The sequence below is a fragment of the Ursus americanus genome, chromosome 23, assembly GCF_024610735.1.
Source record: "Ursus americanus isolate L20-20 chromosome 23, mUrsAme1.1.p, whole genome shotgun sequence".
In the NCBI taxonomy this organism is placed as follows: domain Eukaryota; kingdom Metazoa; phylum Chordata; class Mammalia; order Carnivora; family Ursidae; genus Ursus; species Ursus americanus.
The window spans coordinates 30,064,542-30,087,642 of NC_142149.1; the positions used below are offsets into that span (position 1 = coordinate 30,064,542).

Below are 23,101 nucleotides of genomic sequence, written 5' to 3' on the forward strand. Positions count from 1 at the left end.
AGGGATGTTGCAATGGTCAAACCGGGAATTTAAGACAACTATAATTAATGAGCTAAGGGCTTTAATAGATAAAGTAGACGGCAGACAGGAACAGCGGGCACTGTAAGCAGAGAGATGGAATTCCTTATAAAGAACCAAAAAGATGGGGCACCTGGGTGGCCCCCGTCGGTTAAACGTCTGCCTTCGGCTCAGGTCATGATCCCAGGGTCGTGGGATCGAGTCCCACCTCGGGCTCCTTGCACAGGAGGGAGCCTGCTTCTCCCTCTGCCTGCTACTCCCGAAGCTTGTGCTTGCTCTCCCTGCCCCACCCCCTCCATGTCAAATAAATAAATAAATAAAATCTTCCAAAAACACACAAAGTTTGTGATCCCACCACCTCTATGCTGACAACACCTGGCGCATAACAGAATTCTGCTGACAGCCTAGAGTTTGGATTCTACAGGCTGGAGGATGCTGTCCCAATGGGACCGCCTTTGCTTCAGACAGCAGCCACACTTCGGGGGTCCCCAGGCCACCGACACTTCTGACTGGCCAATCCAGAAGGTAATGCTAACCTTGAAAATGAGAGTTATATCACCAGCAAAAATAGATTTATTCAGGAATAGCAGAGAATTGCAATTAGGGACATGCAAGTCATGGCAAAACCACACACAAGTCCTGAGAACAAAGGGGAGGAACACTTTTATAGAGGAAACGGGGGTAGCTGGGAGGGCTGTTATGAACGAAAAGTCTGTTGGAGTAAACTGGGAGTTCCAGGTGTAGTGGCTTTTCACTGGCTGAGTTGTAACAGCCTCTCGTTGGCTGGGCTGTTGCCGGGGGAGGGCAGTAAAGTTACTACCCCTCCTGCTGGGGTGGTGAAGTGTAGGCTTCTTCCTGCTGGGGATGCAAGGTACTCTCTTCCCATTGGGTCTGCAAAGGGCTGCAAGGAGTGGTATAGCCTGAGAGCTCCCCCTGCCAGCCTCCCAACTCCATTTTTTTTTTTAAGATTTTATTTATTTATGAGAGAGAGAGAGAGCATGTATGAGCGGTTCGGGAAGCAGCAGAAGAAGAGGGAGAAGCAGACTCCACGCTGAGTGTGGAGCCCGAGGCAGGGTTCAAACTCACGACCCTGAGATCATGACCTGAGCTGAAACCAAGAGTTGGACTGAGCCATCCAGGTGCCCCCCCCCCCCCATTTTAAGGAAGGTTTCCTTTATTCAGTTTTGCAGCTCCTGAGGTGTCTTAGTCTGAAGTGCTATGACAAAAAACACCAGAAATGGGGTGGCTTAAATCACACACATTTATTTCTCACAGTTCTGAAGGCTGGAGGATCCAGCCAACATCCAGTGCTCGTTGATTCGAAGTGTGGTGAGGAACTGCTTCCTGATTCAGACACCCGTCTTCTTGCTAGGGCCCCACATGGCAGAAGGGGTGAGGGAGCTCTGGGGGGGGGGGTCTCTTTACAGGGGCACTCATCTCATTCCCGAGGGCTCCGCTTTCATGACCTAATCTCTCCACCCCTTACCATTATATTGGGTGTTAGGTTTCAACGTATGATTTTTGAAGCAACACAAACATCCCATCTGTGGCATATGACCACCCTCGGGCTCAAGAATTCATGAGAACTTCTTTTAAAAAATTAACAAGAACTCAGAGAACTTAGAAAATGCAATACTTTTCAGCGTGTGTAGACACTGCATACAATGTCCGGGATGGGAGAAGTACCAGATGCTGCTTTGTTACATTCACAGAGTCCAAGGCATGTCAACCAGCCTCAGCCCTAGTCGTTCTCGTGGGTTTTCAAAAGATCCGTGCCTACAGCCCTAATTGTGTCCTGAAAAATCGACTCCTTTAAAAAATCAGCCCATGAAATAATAGCTCGAATATTCCGAATTAACTAAAATCAATATGGGGGGGGATAAAGTGATGACATCGCATTATTAGTTACAGATCACAGATCCATTTCAGAGTAATGAAAACAGAGGCACCGGCCGGTCTTGAATAATACAAATCCCTGACCCTGACCTGCTCATGCCAGAGTGGCCGAGTCAGTCCCTGATACCTGCGTCTGGGGTAGTAGTTTTATGTTTGTTTCTGGGGATTTCTGACTCTTCCCCAGGGCACCAGGGGGCGTCTCCTCCATGATGGGATGGAAAGAGTAGCAAGCGGAGGAACCCAAGACCTCCTCATCTGACTTACTTGCGAAAGGAGAAGTCAGATGAATACAAAGTTGCCCCAACCTCGAGGACTCTGTGTGGGGCAGGGGAGAGGGAACGCTACCGTCTCACCACTGCAAACAGAATGGCTCGAGACAGCAAGGGCTTCCATCTCCAGAGCACCTTGCACGGAGCTCAGCTTGGGCTACCTACTTGCCTCTCTCATGCACGGGGGGATCTGTGCTTCCCTGTCCTGAGCTGTCTGACCCCGGGCGAAGAGCGCTCTGTTGCCCTCAGCTCGGCAGAAGACAGCCACGGCGGGACCCCCAGATTCGTCTTCGGCATTCTCCTCCTCTCAGCCCAGCTGTTTCCAAGGAGGAATTGGCTTCAGACAAGGCTTTTGTTTCAGAAGATCAATGAAGATGCTTTGACCTGGGCCAACAGCAGAGAAGAATCACCAAAGAACTCTTCTTCCCAGGATCAAAGGAAGAAGACTTTTTAAAAAACCACATCTTGGCTACTGCAGGGATCTCCTCCCTACAAAGATCATCTCCCTCCCAAGGAAGTGAAAGTCCTTGCCGGGAGAGGACACAGAACACCTCTGTCAGGAATTTCCGGTGCTCTGGGCCTGATTGGAGTGCCCCGGAATTCCAGAGCAAGGCCAAAGATGTGTTACATTCTCAAATATTCATAGGAGAGGTCTGGGGTCCCCATGCCCCCAATGGTGACCCCTTTTTTATACCACAAAGAGCCTGATCCGAGCTCCCCCTCTTAGGAAAGTCCAGAGCAGGATTCGTTTCACCAACAGGAGGCTAAATTCCTCCCACTTCTGGATTGGGAATTTACATCCTGACAACATCAGGAGACAAGGAGCTCAGGAAATTCTGGCAATCCATTCCCTCCTCCCCTTTCGCAGACTGGGGTTATTTTCACTGCACAGAAGCACTGCAGGAAAGTTAGCCCCTTGTGCTCGAGCCCTGTGTCGCATTCTCTCCCTGGCCCTTAATTAAAGTCTCTGTGCCCCCATGGCCTGGTCAATCCCCACATCTGGAATTGGTTCAAAGGAGGAAAAGAGAAGGGGCTAGAGCCAGTGACAGGTATCTGACGCCCATGTGGGCCAGCACGGGGCGTGCAGCCGGCGGCCAGGGGTAAACAGGAATGCTGCCGCTTCCCAGGGATCTGCTAGAAGACGCTTTGGGCCATAGGTAGTCACCCCAGCAGGTGAGCTAGCGTGGTCCCCGAGGCAGCCCCGCATGACCTGTTCGCGTGATTACAGGCTACAGAGATCAAGCCCAGCTGTCCACTCGGACTGTGCTGGCCACCGAGGTAGCTCCACCAGCCAGCCCAGGATCTCACAGTCCTGGGGAGCAGAGGCGATCACTGAGCCTGGCTATCAGTAAGAAGGCAAGACGACACTCTACTAAGAGCAAAACCCCACGCCGTCAAGCCAGAGCAGGGTCGCTCTTGCCCGGTGGAGTTCCTTGCCCCAAAGCCTACGCTATGGGAAGCAGGCCTCCCACGAGGCTCTGTGGGTACAGCCAAAGAATGTCTGCCGAGAGTGGGAATGGGAGGGGTTTGCATCTGTGGGACCTGGGTCACCTTGACCTTGAATCACAAATTCCACAAAGGCTGACTCAGATCATGGTTCAGAACCTTAGCCTGAAAAGCTTCCTGTTGCATTAAACATTTGGAAAACCATCGGCGGGGTGTCAGGTACGAGGAGAGGAAGGGGAGCAGGGCTATTTTCCAATGGAGGGAGAGGACACACTTCTTCCAGAAACTCTGATCTGGGTGGAGACCTGCCATGGGTAGTTTCTCTTAAGGACAGAAAATAACCAGGAGTCTGAGCACACACCCAAATCCCCACATGTTGGGGGGGGAGGGTGTTGGGTGAATAATATTGAAATTCAATTACTTTGGAATTTTTTTTAAATCTATTGAGTTGAATAGCCCTATAGAGAATCATCAAAAGCTCCAGAGAGCAAAGGCACTTATACCACGTCGCCTGAGAAAGAGCGTGTTGCGGCTACAGACTCCCTCCCGGAGGAAAGGGTACCCCAAAGCCCCGTCCGGTGCCAGCACCCGGACACCTACCAGAGCAAGGAGGAGGCGGTCACCCTGCCCTGACGGGCACCAGGAGGTGGACGTGCTTCCTGGTCCACCACGCCATCACCCCCACCCCTTTCCCCGGCCAGATCTCTCCTTGTACCCCATCCCCCGGCCCTCCGCCTTCCACCAGGTCCCTTCCCACACTCTCAACGCTTGGGAGTCTCAGGAGGCTCGCGGAGCGGTCGGCCGGCGGCTCCGTGGCCGCGGCCTGGGCCCACCTACTCGTAGGAGCAGATGGACAGCATGGCTCCGGCGGAGAACACCCAGAAGGCGGGGTACAGCGCTTCCGTGAAGTCCACCTTGAACTTGTACATCAGGTGGACCTTGTCAGCGACGGCGAAGAAGAGGACAAAGCCATGGTCGCAGTTGAGAAGCACGCCGACCCGCGTGGCCTTGGTGGGGGGCAGCGTCTTCTCCACGTTGCTGTGCCACGCGGAGATCTTGGTGTTGAACCACTCCACGCACCACGAGGCACTGTTGCGGCCGAGGCGGCTCTCGGGGCCCTGGCGCGGCATGCTGCCGTAGCAGACGCCCACCCCGCAGAAGTTGTTCCTCTGCAGCTCCACCTCCCAGTAGTGGATGCCCTTCTTGTAGCAGTGCAGGCCCAGCACCTGGGAGCAGTACGTGAACCTCTTGGGATGCGGCTGGTAGGTCAGCGGTGCGTCGGCCACAGAAGCGACAGTGTAGTTCTCCGACAGGGCCACCTTGTTGTGCGCGGTGTTGTAGTCCAGGCTGAATTTAACGGCATCTAAGCAAGCATCACCCAAGGGATCGATTACAAGGAGCCCGAAGCGCTCTCATGTCTAAGCCTTTCCCCAACCAATAGTCCTTCTTCATTTTATCCATCTGTCCATCCTTCCACCTAACCATCTATCTACCCACCCACAGATCCGTATCTCCATCCATATCTCCATCCATCTACTCACCCATCTATCCGCCTCTACCCACCCACCCATCCATATCTCCATCCATCCGTCATCCATACACACGTCCATCCATCCCTTCTGTTCAGCCAGCTAGACATGTGTCCATCTGTCTATCCAGCAACCCAGCCAACTGTCCATCTATCAGTCACAACTGTCTATTCGTCCACTCAAACCCATTTACCAAGCACCTGATTCTGGGCAAGACACACAACTCTGACCAGACATGGTACCTGACCTCATGGCAAGGCAAGCCCATCAGTGACAACACTGTGAGGCCGCACTCTGCTAAACGGTGGGCACACTGCTCTAGGGACTAGTGGCTCTACTTGAAGGGTGCGGAGAGCACAGGGGAACATTTAGCAGGTAGGCTGGAATCTGAGCCAAGCAACAGGAAGCTTAGAAAAATTAAAAAGCAAGCAGAGTGGGGCAAGGCTATTCTGGGCAGAGGGGACAGCGAGAGCAAAGCTTGGAGTCACAAGGATGGTGGGCATGTGCTGTGACCAGGGAAGGTAGGGCAGCTGGGAGAGAGGCCCTAGCAGGAGAAGGGAGACAGGTCAGGGCCACAGAGCAGAGAGCTAAAGGGTCTAGACTACTTGGTGGGCAGAAGGGAGCCAAACACAGCAATTACCTAAATATTATTCCTGGTCGGGACACTCTCATGGCCTCCCTACCCTTCCTGCCACACTTCAACCAGCTCCAGGAGATCTGAAGACTGGGCTCAGCTGGGTGTTGTCTTTACGCTCAGCCTCCTTCCCCGGACACACCCATCTCTCCCCTCCCGTCCCAGGAGACCCTGCCCTGTGAGAGACAGGTCTCCAGGCAGCCCGACAGAAGGGAAATCCCTAGCTTGAGAACGCGGAACCAAGAGACTGGGGTTTTCAACACTGCCTGCCACTCCCTTGCTAGGTGGCTCAGGGCAGGATGCTTTTCACGGAGGCCTGAGGTCCCCCTCCCTCCAGGGCAAAATGAACGGAGGACGGAAAACGTTCTCTAAGGTCCTGCATTGCTAGAATTCCCTCTCTTTGCTCACGTGGCTGCTCTCACGGAGCCTAGGGCTCCAGAAACACATGGCTCAGCGTGCCACCAGCAGCCCTGCGGCACTCAGCTCTGGCCAGCACCAGGCCTGGCTCTTGCACGGGGGCGGGAACAGCCCGAAGCTCCGCGGAGGCAGGCCCTGAGACAGCCCGGGCCACCGCAGCTGCAGAGGAAGGAGGGCCAGGGGCGTGCGCTGCAGCGGGAGGTCTCGGCTACCGCATCCAAGGGCGTGCGGATGCCTGCGTGAGCTCGAGGGTGCCGATGGGAAACAGGAAGAGCCAGAGCTGGAAGAGCCTAGAGCCGGTGCTGACGAAGGAACGCCAACCACTTCCAGCGGTCAAGGGAGGACAGGCTCACAAAGGTGCTTAAGAAGGAGCACCCACGGGGCGCCTGGGTGGCACAGCGGTTAAGCGTCTGCCTTCGGCTCAGGGCGTGATCCCGGCGTTCTGGGATCGAGCCCCACATCAGGCTCCTCTGCTATGAGCCTGCTTCTTCCTCTCCCACTCCCCCTGCTTGTGTTCCCTCTCTCGCTGGCTGTCTCTAGCTCTGTCAAATAAATAAATAAAATCTTAAAAAAAAAAAAAAAAAAAAGAAGGAGCACCCAGACGCCTGGGCGGCGCAGTCATTAACCATCTGCCTTCGGCTCAGGGCCTGATCCTGGGGTTCCGGGATCGAGCCCCGCATCGAGCTCCCTGCTCCGCTGGGAGCCTGCTTCTTCCTCTCCCACTCCCCCTGCTTGTGCTCCCTCTCCCGCTGGCTGTCTCTGTGTCAAACAAATAAATAAAATCTAAAAAAAAAAAAAGAAGAAGAAGAAGAAGAAGAAGGAAGCCCAGAGGAGCAGGTGGTGCCCAGGGGGAGCACAAAGACTGTGGACAGAGGGAGTGTTCCCTTCTAGAAGGATGAATGCCGCTGAGAGGTCCAGCCAACTGAAGGCTGAAAGGTGTCCTCGACGTGTAGCTGCACGGAGGCTGCCGCCAGCCTCAGCCAGAGCTGGCCCACTGGAGGGCAGGGACAGAGGCCAGACTCGCGGCTCCCGCCCCTCCACAAGCCCAGGGGGGCTTTCGGCAACACGGAGACGTGCAGCTAGCAGCGGGAAGGGGGTCAAGCTCCCCGGGGGTTCTGACACGCAGCCACAGGAAGGTGGCTGTATTTTTCTGACTTCCCTCAAAAGGATCACGGGGGAAATGAGATTACCACACGGCTTTCTGCACTGGTCCCCTGTAGCCAGATCTTGCAGCCCTGGCCCGGGGCCCAGAAATTTGTATTTTTCACCAGTATTCAGGTGAAAGGGAGGCTTTTTGCATTGGCCGCTTTTGTGTTCGTTTGCTTTGCTTTTGCTTTTGCTTTCACGATGAGGGGAATTTAAACATGCTGTGCAGGGGCAGGCTCCAGGAGAGCCGGTGAGGGTGAAGAGGTGCGGGTGGAAGGCCTAACTGAGAGCATGAGTGCAGACAGAGCAGGAGGAGCCGGACTGATGCTGGGGAGGGGGCAGGAGAGGGCAGGTGGAGATGCCGGAGAGATGGCAGTAACAAGAGGACGAGGGGCCCCTCTTCTCTGTGAAGCGGAGGAGGTTGGGTGGGACAGGGAGGAGACTGGTTATGGCAAGTGGGAAGGTTCTGGAATGGCTGCGGAGCCGAGGAGAAAACTGGAGCCGGAGTGCTGGCAGTGGGCCTCCAGCGATGCCCGAGGCACAGCGGTGGGCTGCAGGTGCGAGCCCAGAGAAAGGGGCAAGCTGGGCTCACACAGGGCTGGGTGTTCAAAGTACCACCTATGGAGTCTGCGCTGGCGAGGCGGGGTGTGGGGGAAGCGAGTGAGGCTGCGGCAACGTGGAGGGGGACAGGCCAGTGGCTAAGAAGGGGAAGGGGGAACCAAGCTGGACCGCCAGACAGAGGCGAGGGCAAAGATGTGAGCAGAGCTACACAGGAGGGCCCGAGAGCAAACAGGATTGCTTCTCAGAGTGCCTGCTACTCACACTCCAGGAGCTCGGGCCTGGACTTGGCTAAGAAGGTCTCCAGCACCTTGGCCTTGATGGCCACCGCATCCGGCTGCGCGGTGGTGGCTTTGCCTACATCTGGGTGAGGACACAGAGAGCGGTTTTCAGAACAAACTCAGCGTGGACATCCCACACTGCCCCCTGCCCACAATAACTCACTCTCCACACCGGGTTGTTTTAGACCCGGTGACTGCTCCGGGGCTCCGAAGGTGGGCATCTTGGTGGCAGAGGCAGAGGCTGGGGATGAGGAGGAGAAACATGAACTGGACACATGACATAGTGACCAGATGGTCTGTCCTCCCCTCCATACTGATCTTCGAGAGGTGTTTCCGCAAACACACACCTGGGCCATCGGAGCAAGACAGCCGCGTCCAGACAGGGCTGCGCTCATTGTTCGTCTCACTCACGTGCCCTTGGGCTCACCCCCGACCCCAGGCCCGCCTGCCATGATAGATCAGAATCACAGAACTCGGGCCCCATCACAGAACCCCGACCAGAGAGGTCAGCCTTTGCGGCCGGCATTTAGTTCCACACTTGGGCAATCTCAAGAAACAAGAGGCACAAATGCATAACTTACAAGGTTTCTTGGATTTCTTTTCTTCCTCTGAAAGAGAAAATTTTCAGAATTAAGATATTGTCAAGCACAGCACAATGACACTTTGAAAACACCATAATAGGGGCGCCGGGGTGGCTCAGTCAGTTAACTCTCTGCCTTCGGCTCAGGTCCTGATCTCAGGGTCCTGGGATCGAGCCCCAAGTCGGGCTCGCTGCTCATCGCAGAGTCTGCTTCTCCCTCTCCCTCTGCCTCTGTCCCTCCCCCGCTCATGCTCTTACACTCTCTCGCTCTCTCAAATAAATAAATAAAATCTTTTTTAAAAAAAGCACCGTAATAATAATCATTTGCATGAATGTGACCCATACAAATAAAGCCAGGATGTTTCCCTGAAAACAAGCAAATGAATCTATGGTGACAGAAACCTGCATCAGCAGTTTTGGGGGTTGGGACGGAGAATGAGGAGCATGAAGGAATTTTCTGGGGTAATTCTTTAACTGGATTTGGGTAATGGTAACACACATACACGCTTACCAAAATTCATATTACTGCACATTTAAGATCTGCACGTTTTAGTGTAGTGTGTATCTCTATAAAAAAAAACAAAAACAGGGGCGCCTGGGTGGCACAGCGGTTAAGCGTCTGCCTTCAGCTCAGGGCGTGATCCCGGTGCTCTGGGATCGAGCCCCACATCAGGCTCTTCCGCTAGGAGCCTGCTTCTTCCTCTCCCACTCCCCCTGCTTGGGTTCCCTCTCTCGCTGGCTGTCTCTGTCAAATAAATAAATAAAATCTTTAAAAACAAAAAAACAAACAAAAAAAACCCCACAAGAACAAAAAGGGAGTCAGCAAAGAAATGTGCTTGCCAAATATCACAATAGTTTTTAAACACTGTCCGGAGTGTATGCCTAAGAAAACTGAGTTTAGCTAAAGCAATGACTCCCAAGCCAGCAGCATCAGCACTGCCAGGGAATCTGGAGGCAATGCAAACTTGGGTCCCACCCAAGAGCCTGCGGACTCTGACAGGCTGGATGTGGGGCCCAGCAACCTGGGTTTTATACATCCCTGGTGAGTCTGAAACATACTCAAGTTTAAGTGACCTAAAAGATTTCGGGTTCCCTCCGCCACCTTCCCCACCACTGGAATGAAACAGGGTGTTGTGGATCTTATCCCTGCCAGTAAACAAACCCTGCTCTCTCCTATCAACCTCTGCTTCCCCACCCGCCCCCACTCAGCCCCACAGGACCCTCTAGATCCCACTTCCGAGTCGTATTTCCAGACGCTGTCTTCCCTCTGGCCCCATCTCCTCCTCTCCCGCCCACTCCCACAGGACCAGCATCCTGGGAGGACACCAGGCTGTGCGGCAGGTGTAGGGCACAGGCCCCCTCTGAGCTCCCCGCAATGGGGAGCCACTGCTCCTCCTGGACCATCGCCAGGCTCCTCCAGGGGGCGCTCTGCCCGAGTGCCAAAACTTGGGTGTCAGCAAACATTTCTCAAGACGCACGGGTGTTGGTAACCTTGCCGGCCCAGGCCGGCCGCATAGCCAGTGCCGACGGGCCAGTTCTCCTAAGCACCCCAGGGGAGCCCCTGCGACAGCCCGTCCATCTCCACTCGGTTGGGGCCATGGCCAGACTCATCTACAGAAGCACTCGGGCCCCTGCGGCCATGTGGGACGGGCTGGCGGGAGCCCCAGGAACAGCAGCAGGGTTACTTACTCAGGACCTTTTTCACGAACTGTACGGGTTTGTGCGTGGATGCTGGGCCATGCTCTCCGGGGTTCCCTGTGCCAAAGAAGAAGGGGTTAGTTCATGCCGCTCTTCCGAAGCAGCCCTAGGGCCGGCTTTGCCAGGGGCAGGGCAGAGAGGGTTTACAAAGCTGATTTCCACTGACTTTCCTTCTCCAGTCCTTTACAAGAGCGAGAAACAAGGTGACAAAAAGATGAGTTTCGTGTGTCCCTCTTTTCTTAGGCTTAAAATGTAGCTGGGGTCAATGTTTTCTCCCCAGCGCCATGACCTCTGAAGCCTCTCTGAGGTTCCAGTTCTTCCTGTGTCAACGGGGATGAGCCCTTTGCTTATGGCGATGAGGCCAAGAGGCCTCGTTCCTCTCTCTCTGGTTTTTCCATCACCCTTCCCCAGACCAGCAATCACTGATGTAGCAGGAAAACAAATATGCATGGTCAATTCATCAACAGCTGTACCTTCTACATACAGCATGCCATGCCTGTTTCCGAGGCCCTTCTGCAAGGACTCTCAGCTCAACACGCTGAAACTCAAGCCCCTCCCCCGGGGTTACACCATAAGTAAGAGTCACTATGTGCCAGGTTCTGTGCTAGGCACTGGGGAGAGCCCCTGCCCTCACAGAGACTGCAATCTAGTGGGGGAAGAACAATATGACAGATGTGCAAAGGCTCCCAAGGGATGATAAGGATCCTGGGACCCAGTCTGAGGAGTGGGAGTGGTGGTGACAGGAGGTTTGCTGAGAAATACAATGTTTCAACTGATCTCTGAAGGGTGAGAGGAGTGAACTAGTGAGGATGGTGGAGTCTAAGCCTTCTGGGCATTGGGAAGGGCACGTACAATGGCCTGTGGCAGGAAGCTGAGCATATGCGAGGGACTGCATGCAGAGAGATGTGTGGGAGGAGGGGGCACTTCAGGGCTGGTGACACGGACAAGGCCTGACCAGGCAAGGGTTTGTAGAACAGTGTCAAGAGTGTGGTCTGAAATCAAAAAGCAATGGAAATTCTCTGAACAGAGTGAGGGGAGATGGTCCCAGGAGATCAGATTTGCACCCTGAAAAGCTCTCTCTGGCTGCAGCAGGAGTGGATGTGAAAGGGCTATCTAGAAAGCCATGCAGTTGGGGGCAACAGAAAGCAGGCAGGTGGCAGCTGGCAGGGGGGCCGGCCGACTGAGTCAGGAGAAATTTAGGAAGTAAAATCTGTGTGGCTTGGATACAGGGGGGGCAAGAAAGAGGGTGTCAGAGAGGAATGCCAGGTTTCTCTGACCCAAAACTAGCCATTCCCCACCAAATACACTGAGAACCCAGAGTCCATTCAAAAGCCATCAGAGCCAGCCTCAAGATCACACACAAGAACAGCCCGTCCAGAAAGTCCCGTCGCTAACATCGAGGCGCCCAGAAACGTTTTCGGAAGGGTGGCTACAACTGAGGAGGATTCCCTGCTACCTCCCAGGTGGAGGGCTGATGTGTCCGGACCCCTGCGACTCAAGCCCCAGTGCTCTGGATCAAGACCCTCTCCCCCATCCCCACCCATTCCAGAGGTCCCAGTTGGGGAGCATGGGGGTTGCTAATGGTCACCTGAGCCGGTGGGTTCCTCGGGCTTCTTGTCCTGGGACTGCTTGATAAACCGCTTCAGCTCGGCTTTGAGGTCTGAGGTGCCCTGGCAGACACCCTTTATCAGCTCCTGGTTCAGCTCCACCTTGGGGACGTAGACTGGCTTTGTGGAGATGCCCTGCACTTTTATCCCTTTCTGAAACAAGGCGGGGCGTTAGTTCAGCAGCTCCAGGGAAGCCAGGGCCCCGGCTCAGGCCTCAGGAACCCCAGGAGGAGCTTCCCTGTGTCTGATCGGCCTTCTCAAATTACAGGCCAGAGATTGCTGGGAGCTAACATGCCACTGTCGGTCACAGCTGCCTGGATCTAGAAGGGCCCTCAGAGGCCACTCACCTACCAATGGAGAAACTGAAGTCAAGAAATAACACGTGTCAAAAAAAAACAAGACAAGAAAGAAGAGAAGAAAGAGAAGAAAGAGGAGAAGAAAGAGAAGAGAAGAGAAGAGAAGAGAAGAGAAGAGAAGAGAAGAGAAGAGAAGAGAAGAAAAAAAAGAAAAAAGAAACAACAGGCATCCTGCCAGGAACTCTGCCAATTAGTGGCCAGGACAAAGTTGGGACACGAATCTCCTGACCCCCGTGGATAACGCTCTTCCGCTCCTCCCCCTGTGGCTGGCCAAGTACAGGAGATGCAGGACCATCTCCGGCCCTCCAGGACCTCTGAACACTCGTTCTAAAACTGGACAGGGATGCCTCAGGGGGCAAAGGGTTCAGCCAGGGCACAGCCAGTGAAAAGGAAGGCACTGACAGAGGCTCCCACACTTTGAGATAAAATCGGGTTATACGGCATCAAGAGGCCCCAGGTAGGGACTCAGAATCCTTCTCAGAAAGCTCTAGGCAGCTACTCCAACAAACAGGAGGGAACACGGAGGTGAAAGTCACTGGCGCCCAGCCCAGGCATGGAAAGAAGTCCATGCAGGGAGAAGAGAAGGTTCCCAGTCACTCCTGTACTCTCCCCAGGACCTAAACAAGGACTCTGGTCCTCTGAGGTGTCGCCGCCCCATCCATGGGGCTCACCGGAACACCCGCTGCATGCCAGGAGAAGGGGGCGGTAATACGGGCAGGCCTTCCCGAAGGAGCGGACGGCCTGAACACGTACGACAACAAGCACATCTAAATCCACGCCTCTGAGTGCTACAGCAGAGGCAGTGTGACCTGCTCGGTCACCAGTAATGCCAGAATAACGGGACCCAAGGAAGATGGCGGGAAGCTGGAGCGGCCCCAGAGAAAGGACAGGATTTCCTAGGCAGAGCAGGTCTGCCACGGCAGTCCCATCCGATGCCCAGGGTGTCTGGGGAATGGTGAGTGCTCTGCCGTGCTTACAGCACGGGGCATGGGCCGGGGGTGGGTAGCAAGAGAGGAGGCTGCTAGCAAAGACAGGGCCGGTCACCCAGGGCCTTTAGAAAGACACTTCCAGGGTCCACAGGGAAGAGGCATGGAGGGAAGGGGGTGGAAACGTATGCAGTAGGCAACATTCTAAGATGGCCCCCAAGAGGCCCACCTGCCCTGGGGTACGCACCCTGTATAGTATCCTCCCCCTGAGTATGGGCAGGACAGTGAATATGGTAGGATAGCACTCCTGTGATTCGGCTCCCTTGTATGGAAATACTGCAGACATAATGAAGATCCCAAATCTGATGGTTTTGAGTTCATCAGAAAGGTAAGTATCCTGGTGGGCCTGACTTAACTAGGTAAGAGTCGTTAAAAGGAACCAGGCTTACAAGAAAGAATGAAATCTTGCCATTTGCAACAACATGGAAGGATCTGGAGAGTATCATGCTAAGCAAAATAAGTCAGAGAAAGACAAATATCACATGATTTCACTCATTTGTGGCAATTTAACAAACCAAACAAACAAGCAATGGGAAAAGAGAGAGAGAGAGACAAAGTCAAACAGACTCTTAACTCTAGAGAACAAAGTGGTGGTTACCAGAGAGGAGGGGTGTGGTGGGATGGGGGAACTAGGTGATGGGGATTAAAAGCACACTTATCATGGCAAGCACTGAGTGATAATATGGAATTGTTGAATTCTAAAACTAATATAACACTGTATGTTAACTAGATACTGGAATTAAAATGTTAAAAAAAAAAAAAGAAAGAAACAAGAGGGGCACCTGGCTGGCTCGGTTGGTAGAGCATGTGACTTCTGATCTCGGGGCCGTGAGTTCAAGCCCCATGTTGGGCGCGGAGCCTACTTAATTAAAATTTTTAAAAAGGAGAGAGAGAAGACCAATAATCTAAGTAATCTAAGCAGAAAAAAAAAAGGGACCAGGCTTTCCTGGAGGGAGAAATTCGAGAAATTCTCTGCTGGCTTTGAAGAAGTAGCTGGCAAGCCGAGAGAGGGCCACGTGCCAAGGAACGGCAGCAGCCGCTGGGAACCGAGAGCAGCCCTCAGCCGACAGCCCGCGAGAGAGCGGGGCCCTCGGGCCTGCACCACGGGCACTGAATTCTGCCACGAGCCGCAGTTCCAGAAGGAATGCGGCCCAGCCAGCCCTCAGACGGAAAGCCCCTAGCCGTGTCCTGACCCCCGAGCCGCGGGGAGTGTGAGACAACACACAAATGCTCTTCCAAACCACTAGTTTGTGGTAAGCTGTCACGGAGCGCAGAGAACGGACCCGGCGTGTGTCTCGGAGCTGCTTCCAGGCACGTCTTCCAGCCCCGACTCCTGGCGGGCCCACGGCCCCCGCCGTCCACAGCATAATGGCGGGCGGGAAGCGCATTCCACCATCTTCGTTGAGACCTACCTCCAGAAACTCATACTCGTCCCCCTTGGTCAGGGCAAGCTCAACTTCCTCCTTCAGAGCCTGGATCTCACTCTTCTTCTTGAGAAGGATCTGGTAAATGTTGTCGAACTTGGTATTGACCCTCTTCTCCTCTTCCTTTATCTTTCGTGTGGAGGTGGCCTCTGCGGCGTCGATGAGCGCCTTGATTTCCATGTATTCCTGTCGAAGCTGCTCTGTCTTCTGATGTGCTGTCTCCTGACAGGGCCAAGACACAGGGGCACCCATCAGACAGGCAAGAAAGTGAAGCCTGGGTACCAAGTGCTGGTGAGATGTGCAGCGCCAGACTCTTACCGGTACCCCGCGGGAGGACAAATGGGCACAACTGCTCTGGACGGGAATGTGGCAAAGTCTAGTGAATCTGATCCCGGGAATATCCTCTGGAAAAACACTCAGACGCCCGCCCCAGAGACAGACACAAGAATGCTCTGCTGAATGCTCTGCTGAATTAGCAGAACCCCGGGAACAACCAAATGTGTATCGATAAGATACAAATCTGCAAATCATTCATAGGATAGAATATTAAATAGTAATGAAAGTTAATGAACTGCGGCAACGCACGGACAAATGTCCACGAGGGGAAAAAACAACGTGCAGAAGAAGACATAGGGCGTGGTGCCCTTTGTATAAAGCTTAGGAACAAAGAGAATGGCTTCCTCTCGGTTAAGAGAACACCCTGGAGTTTCCCAGGGCACATGGCTGCCCCACCACACACGACGTCCCCAGCCTCCCCTGCAGCCAGACTCGGCCACAGGGTGCAGCGTGAGCAGAAGCGGTATGAGCAATACTCTTCTTCCCTGTCCCCTCCGCAGGCGAGAGCAGAGACGTCACGGCGGCCCAGCTTCAACCAGGGGTGAGAAACCCCCTGCAGTAGTCGGGGAGTAAGACAGACTGAATCCTCAACGATCACGTGGAGCCGAGACTAGCAGAGCTTGTCTGGGCGGCTCGCGTCTGGCACTGAACTGCCAAAGGGAGCAAAAGAAACTTCTATTTTATTTAAGCCTCTGAATTTGGTGTGGGAGTTGGGGCTAATCTCTGTTAGCAGTTTGGCCCGCCCCCTCCAAGCAGCACATGCACTTTCCGCACATGCCCTCACCTAAGCCGCACGGCCACCGTCACGAAAAAGTTGGGACTCCGTTGCGCCGCTGGGAAAACCGAGGCTCGGAGATCTGCCCGCAGGAGGCAAGTAGCACAGGCTACCATGTAACAGAGCTGGTATTCTAACTCAGAACTCATCTAATCACACCGCAGCTGCCACAATAAAACCAGACGCTGCCGCTCTAGAGGAGGGTATAAGCTCAAATCTTCTCTCAATATATTCCTTTAGGGGCGCCTGGCTGGCTCAGTCAGACGAGCATGCAACTCTTGATCTTGGGGTGTAGAGATTACTTAAATAAATAAACTTAAAATATATATATATTTAAATATATATCAAATATAAAATATAAAAATACATATTTAAATATATATTATATATATGTATTCTTTCAATATATAATATTGAAAACCTTATAAAACTTGGGGCGCCTGGGTGGCACAGCGGTTGGGCGTCTGCCTTCGGCTCAGGGCGTGATCCCGGCGTTCTGGGATCGAGCCCCACATCAGGCTCTTCTGCTATGAGCCTGCTTCTTCCTCTCCCACTCCCCCTGCTTGTGTTCCCTTTCTCGCTGGCTGTCTCTATCTCTGTCGAATAAATAAATAAAATCTTTAAAAAAAAAAAACCTTATAAAACTTATAAAAACTAAACCCCCCAAAATCTCTAATTCTACCACTCCAATGCTTGTACTATAATTCTGTTACTATACTTCCTTCCAGTCTTTTTCTCCTACACTTTCTGTAATGGGTTGAACGACCCCCCTTCCCCCCCAAAGATAGGTCCAGATTCCAGAACCTGCAAAGGTGACGTTACTTAGCAAAAGTCTTTGCAGATGTAATTAAGGTAGGAATCTGGAGAGTAAATTATCCTGGATTACCCAAGTGGGCCCTAAATCCAATGACAAATGTCCTTATTAGTGACAGAAGAAAAGACACGGAGGAGGAGGCCATGTGAAGACAGAGGCCAGGGCTGGAATGACACCAGCCACAAGCCTAGGAATGCCTGAGCCACCGGAAGCTGGAAGAGGCAAGGAAGGATTCTGCCCTAGAACCTGGAAGGGCGGCCCTGCCTTTGATTCTGAACTTCTGGCCTCCAGTACTGGGAGCGAACGCGCTTCTGTCCTTGTACGCTGAATTGGTGGTAATGTGTTACGATAGCCCTAGAAAACGAACACGCTTGCTTTTTATAAGCAGATGTAACCTAGTGGGTATACACTCTGCTTCCTGCTTTTTTTCTCCATTAAATCGTGACCGCTTTTTATATCAGTACTTTTTTCTCACGATCTAAGTAAGCTCTATGCCCAATGTGGGGCTCGAACTCACAACCCCGAGATCAAGAGTCACATGCTCTACCAACTGAGCCAGCCAGGCGCCCCTCTATTACTACTTTACAGCCCTGATTTTTAGTGATCGCCCCCGTCCTTCCCGCACCATGGTCAGGGCTTGTGGACAGTCTTCAGTTTAGGTCTACGAAGGATCTTTCCTGGGGACATAGCTTTCTGGATGTCTTGCAAGATGGATGTCTATTCCCGACACCGGGCGTGAAACCAACCCAAGCCTGGGCCGAGGCTGGAGGTGGGAGCCCTGCCGCTCACCCGGACATCCCGCTGCCTGGCTCTCACGTCCTCGAGCGCCCTCGACGCACCGTTGATCTGACTGTATATGACGGTCAGTTTATGCTTCAGCTTGGTCTGCAGAGAAAACAACCAGCATGAGAAATCACCTCCCCCCGCCCCCACACCAGGGACTGCCCCTGGAATCTGTCCCACAGGTGGTTCTGCCACCCCACGTCTTGCCTGCCCATAGCTTTTTGAAGCATTCTCATTTTTATCGCCTCCCTTCAAACTGCTTGAGCAACAGTACAAGAAACAAGTTAGGAGCATAGGACTTGAAGACAGATGGACCAGGGTGCCAGCCCCTGCTCCCAGCTGTCCAAGCATCTCTCACCTGTGTCCTCGGCCAAGAAAGAGATACAAATGTTTCCACCTCCCGGGGCCAGTAGCAGAATGACTGAAACAACGTGAGAACGCAGCACAGTGCCTGGATTTTAGTAAGGACAAACTAAACGGTCAGCTTGTATGATTAGCGGCTTCTTCAGTCGCACCCATTTTACAGACGATGAAACAGAGGCAGGAAAGTCAGCAAGGGGGCTGAGCGCACACAGAGCCAAGAACAAGCTGGAATGGTTGCTTCAGTGATGGCAGATGAGGTCATTCGAGCTAGCCCTTCCACCACAAACAACCAGAAAAGCAAACTGCTGGGAAGAAAAATCTGCTTCACCAGCAATGGAGAGCTAACCAAGCCGGGAAGGCTGACAGAGCCAAGAACTGGGAGAAGGCAATCCAGAGAGATAAGCCTGGAATCTGGGGGTCCTCTCCCAGAACCATCTGCCAATTCCGGAAGGCAGCTGGAAGAGTCACTGTTAACCTCGGGGAAGCATGGGGACAAGAGTCAAAGTCCAAGGCTCATTTGTTTGGCCCCACGGGTGGGGACCTCCACAGGCTACACACTAGGAATAAGGATGAACAAGCAGCAGCCCTGCCCCCCAACAGCTCAATCCCTGAAACTGAATTAAGGTGACTCAGAATTGCTAAGTCCCTAGCCACCTCCAGGAACCAAGGCCGATTACGCATGAAGGAAGATAATATCATCTGAGGCCTCCTAGTATTTCTATAAATTTCCAGAATCAATATGGGGAGTGTCCTCCCTCCCTGCTCAGGGCATAGACATGGGGAGGGAAAAAAACCCCAGCACCAGAATAATACCAGCCAGGGTTTCTCCTACATGCACTGCAAGCCAGGCACCGCTCTGGCGCTTCGCAGGTGCTAACTTACTGAAAGCTAAGAACAACGCTATGAGGTGGGAGTTACCCGTCCTTTATAAACAAGGACATCGAAGAACAGAGTCACATCACTGTTAACTGGTGTTAGAAGGTCTCCGTGTTATAATTAAAGCACTGAGTACACAAGAAATGTCTAGGAAACAACATTTACCTCCCCTAACGAGCTGGCTCAACACCCTCCAGCCTGCCCCCTCCGCTTTCCTGCCTCTCCCACTTCACCAGAGATATTCAGGTCCTAAACCTGACCTTGAATCTGGATTTGAACAACCCAAAGACAGTCACCTATAAGGGCTGGAAGCAGCCAAGGCCATACTAACTTGACCCTGAAACCCCAAGTTATGATGATGTTTCAGATTCAACCTCTGTGACAATGCCCTTTGACCTGGGCCCTCACAGTGGCCAAGACAAACTGTGGGCCAAGGACAGAAGTCCAAGCCAAGGCAGATCCGGACTCACAGGTCCCAGAGCTGGAAGAGAATTCAGAACACCCGGGGGCTGCCAACGGTTCCACCTCCAACAGCCGCTCCCAGCAGTGCACCCCAAAATGCTGTTTTGGAAAATTTTATCCACCATTAATGAAATGCATATATGACAGTCTCCTGATGGTAGAGAGAGGAGACTACTGGCTCCAGACAAAGGAAAGTGGCCCAAGGACTTTGAGGGGCAACAATCCCCTCACTGAGGGTAGAGAACTTTTTGAAGTTCTGAGGATGTGTTCACAGCTCCGGGACTTGAGTCCTCCCTGAGGACGTGGGAGGCACAGAGTCCCGAGTCCACCCCACACCACTGTCCAAGACAGCCACCCAGAGCTGGGGCACTGCCCAGATGGGGCTGGCTCTGTCCCAGTAGGGAGCAGCAGCAGGGTTAGAGGGGGAGGCTGATCAAAGGACTTGGCAAGCCAGGACAATGGTGGGGAGCGGGGAGGTGGCAAGGTCAGGCCTGTTACAAGGATTACAAAGCCAAGCGTGCATGATAAACGAGGACGCTGGGTGCAGACTCCAGCTCTAGGTCAGGCTGAGAAGAACCCTCCGGCCTCTACTTGCCTTCTGCCTTCATGGATAAGAACTTCTAGAAGAGCCTTTTGGCAGGAGCCGGCCGCCCTGGTCCTCAGGGACAGGCCCGTGTACCCGGAGGCAAAGAGGATATGGGCAGCCTGACGCCCCCACCCCAGCAAGTGCTCTCCCACTCCAGGTGCCCAGAAATTACCCCTGCAGTGCTTAGCGCTCGCCCAGCGAGTAAGCAGACTCAGAATTCAAACCCAGGTCTCAACACCCAGCCCAGGTCGGGGCCAACCAGCCATCCGACGCGGGGACCCGCCTATGAAGCACTTCCCACGCCCTCCCAAGCTCATCGCCCTGGAGCCTCCTGACCACCTTGCAGATTGGGAGGGAATGCTGTTAATCCCATTTTACAGATGAGGAAGCGGAGGCTCAGGGAATTGCAGGGGCTTGCCCTAAACCACAGCTGATACAGGGCAGCGCCGGGCTTCTGGCTCGAAAGGCTTGGCAGGTTCTTTAGGACGGCAGGTGAAGACGCAGGTGGCCGCTCCTGACATGGTTGTGCCTCAGAGGTCAACTCTCAGACACTGCTCTGAGGTCTGGCCTCTGAGACTCAGGGAGGAAGTCCTGAGGGACCCAGCTCCGACGGAGAAGCAGGCCGGGCCCGGGAAGGGCTATGGCTGTTCAGGAGCAAGGCCTGCACCCTGGTCCTGGTGCTGCCACAAACCTTGGCCAGGCCTCCCATCTCCTTCAACAACAGGACAGCCCTTGTTCTCCACGACAGGGCCTCGAGAATTACAGGCCATCAGGCCATGCGCTGGAGCTCAGGCTGATACAAAAAAGGTGGTCTGATTACACCTTTTCAGCCTCTGCCTTGAATCCACGAGGGAAGATATGATTTCCCCCACACCAATAAAATCATCACAGACCTGGAAGGCCCCTTAGGGTCCCAACTCCTCGCTTTACTGATGAAGACTCAGGCCCAGGGGCCAAACGCTGTGCTCAAAGTCACTCAGCCAGGGCAGAGGGCACTATGGTGCAAGAGTTTGGCTCTGCCTGTGGGTCATAGCCAGAGATAGCTGGCACTCTGCCCACCCTTCTGCTCGTAACGATCCTCCCTGCTCATTAGAACTCTCTGGCTCACGAAAAGCTTTTGTTCACATGACCTCAAGCCTCCAGGAATGTCCCATGTTCCAGGAACTTGGATATCAGGCTGGTCATGGGGAAAAGCAGCCATCTGTAGAGTCGAACCAGCCAGGGTCCCAATGCCTGCTTAGCCACTTACCAGGTCAGCTCAGGCTAAATTAACTTCTTGGCACCACCATTTCCTCAACTGTAAAATGGGCCTAATTCTACCCACGTCTTGGGTGCTGCCAAGATTTAATGAGGGAACACAGGTAACCTCCTGGGCTCCTATCTGATGTTGGAAACCCTCTACTAAACACCACCAGACAAGTACTAGGCTTCAGGCAAGCGACTTCACCTGCCTTCAGCGGTCCCCTCTGTAAGACAGGAAGTAGGGGGAAGACGGTGGACCACAGATGACAGAGGAGGGCTATATGTTCTCCTTGCCCCTTTCTATTCTGACATCCGGGACACCCCTGCCCCGGTTCTCAGGCCCAGCAAGACCCAGCAAGGCCCATCCTCCTATCCCAGGTCATCCGCAGTGGGCCAGGATGCCCACGGTGGCTCCCTCTCCACCACCCAGCAGGCCCAGGCTGCCTCCCTGTGCCCTCGCCCACCACCCCTACCTCCAGGTCGGCGCTGGCCTGGCTCAGGGACGCGGGCGAGCAGGCCTTGTGCTCCACCAGGCAGATGTGGCAGATGCACTCGTCGTGCTGGGGGCAGAAGAAGTCCCGCAGCCGGTTGTGCTGGGGGCACTTGCGGCGCATCAGGTCCTGGACGGGTGGCTGCAGCTGGTGGTCCCGGAAGGCAGGACTGTCGAAGTGCGGCTGCAGGTGCTCCTGGCAGAAGGAGGCCATGCACACCAGGCACGTCTTGACGGCGGGCTCCTTCAGGCAGTGGTCACAGGCCACCTGGCCCGCCGGGCTGGACGCGGGGGTGCGGGCGGGCAGCTTCCAGCCGTCGGGGGGCGGGGGCGCCGCCCTGGCCTGCTCCGCCTGCAGGAACTGCTCCACCACCGCGCACAGCACCGTGTTCTTGCGCAGCTGCGGCCGCGCGTGGTAGACGGCGCGGCAGTGCGGGCACAGATACGGCGGGCCCTGGGTGGCCCACGTCCCGTCCAGGCACGAGCTGCAGAAGTTGTGGCCACACGGGGTGGTGACCGGCACCTTGAAGGGCTCCAGGCAGATGGAGCACGACAGCTCCTCGGCCAGGGGGACCAGCTCCGCCATGGCGCTCCTGGGGACGCGACGGGACGCGCTGGAACGGCGGCAGCCACTGCCCCGCGACCGCCCCAGGCCCTCGAGGAAATGAAACTGAGCAGCGGAGGGGCGGGCCCCGCGGCCCTTCAGGAAGTCACATGGGCGTGGGGTGGGGCGGCTTGGGGCGGGCCGCGAGGGGGGTCCCGGGGCGCCGGGGGTCGTGGCGCGCGCCGAGCCGCTCAGCCGCGCGGGGAGCCCCGACGGCTCCGCCCGGTGGGCGCGGGCGCCGGCTCGGGGTCTCAGTTTGTCCCGATGAGCCGCGGCGGTTTCTGCCCGCCCGCCCCCACCCCCGGCGGAGGAGGAAAGCCGCGGGGCAGGTGGAGAACAGAGCAGGCAGCGCGGGGCTGGGGGAGTTCCCCGCAGGAAGGCACTGGGTGCGGGCGAGACTGTCAGTCCGCACTGGCCTTCAAGACCTAAGTGTAGAACGGTGAAGCTGCCCCTCCCCGCCCCCTTTTTAAACCCTTCCTTCCTCCCCCCTGGTTGGGCTCTGGCCCATCGGCGTCCAGCCCCTGAAGGCCGGAGCCCCGGGGCACACACTCAAAGAGCTGGCGAGTTCTTTCCATACCAACCAGGAGAATATGCAGTTTTGTTTCATTTTAATTTCCAGTCCTACTTTACTGGGGTTTGCAGATATCCCAGTTTTAACAAAGGTTTTCTCTCTCTCATTGACCCACGGGCGCGCGCGCACACACAATAATTTTGAAACAAATGTTTTTCTCAAAATAGTTTCTTTAGATTTATTTCCTTTCATTCGTTCAGCTCTGTTCCCCTGGCCTGGGTGCAGGAAAAGTGGGTGTACAGGAGGAGAGAAGTATTCAAGAGACTGGATGGGGGACAGAAAAGAGAGGTAGGGTTTTGGGAAGAGTTAGCTGGAGTTTGCCTTAAGGACAGGGTGAGCCGCAAAAATGAGGAA

General features: G+C 54.4%; 1 protein-coding gene across 1 annotated transcript; it reads right to left on the reverse strand.

The window, feature by feature from the left end:
* Positions 1-1,261: 1,261 nt before the first annotated feature.
* Positions 1,262-22,231, reverse strand: TRIM25 (tripartite motif containing 25). The gene is made up of 9 exons (XM_045773326.2): positions 21,556-22,231; positions 17,560-17,655; positions 14,834-15,067; positions 12,061-12,232; positions 10,464-10,529; positions 8,776-8,802; positions 8,358-8,435; positions 8,178-8,276; positions 1,262-4,992 (listed from the first exon to the last, which is right to left on the reverse strand). The coding sequence occupies exons 1-9, from the start codon at positions 22,156-22,158 to the stop codon at positions 4,463-4,465; spliced, it is 1,905 nt and encodes a 634-aa protein (XP_045629282.1). The 5' UTR covers positions 22,159-22,231; the 3' UTR covers positions 1,262-4,462.
* Positions 22,232-23,101: the final 870 nt, after the last annotated feature.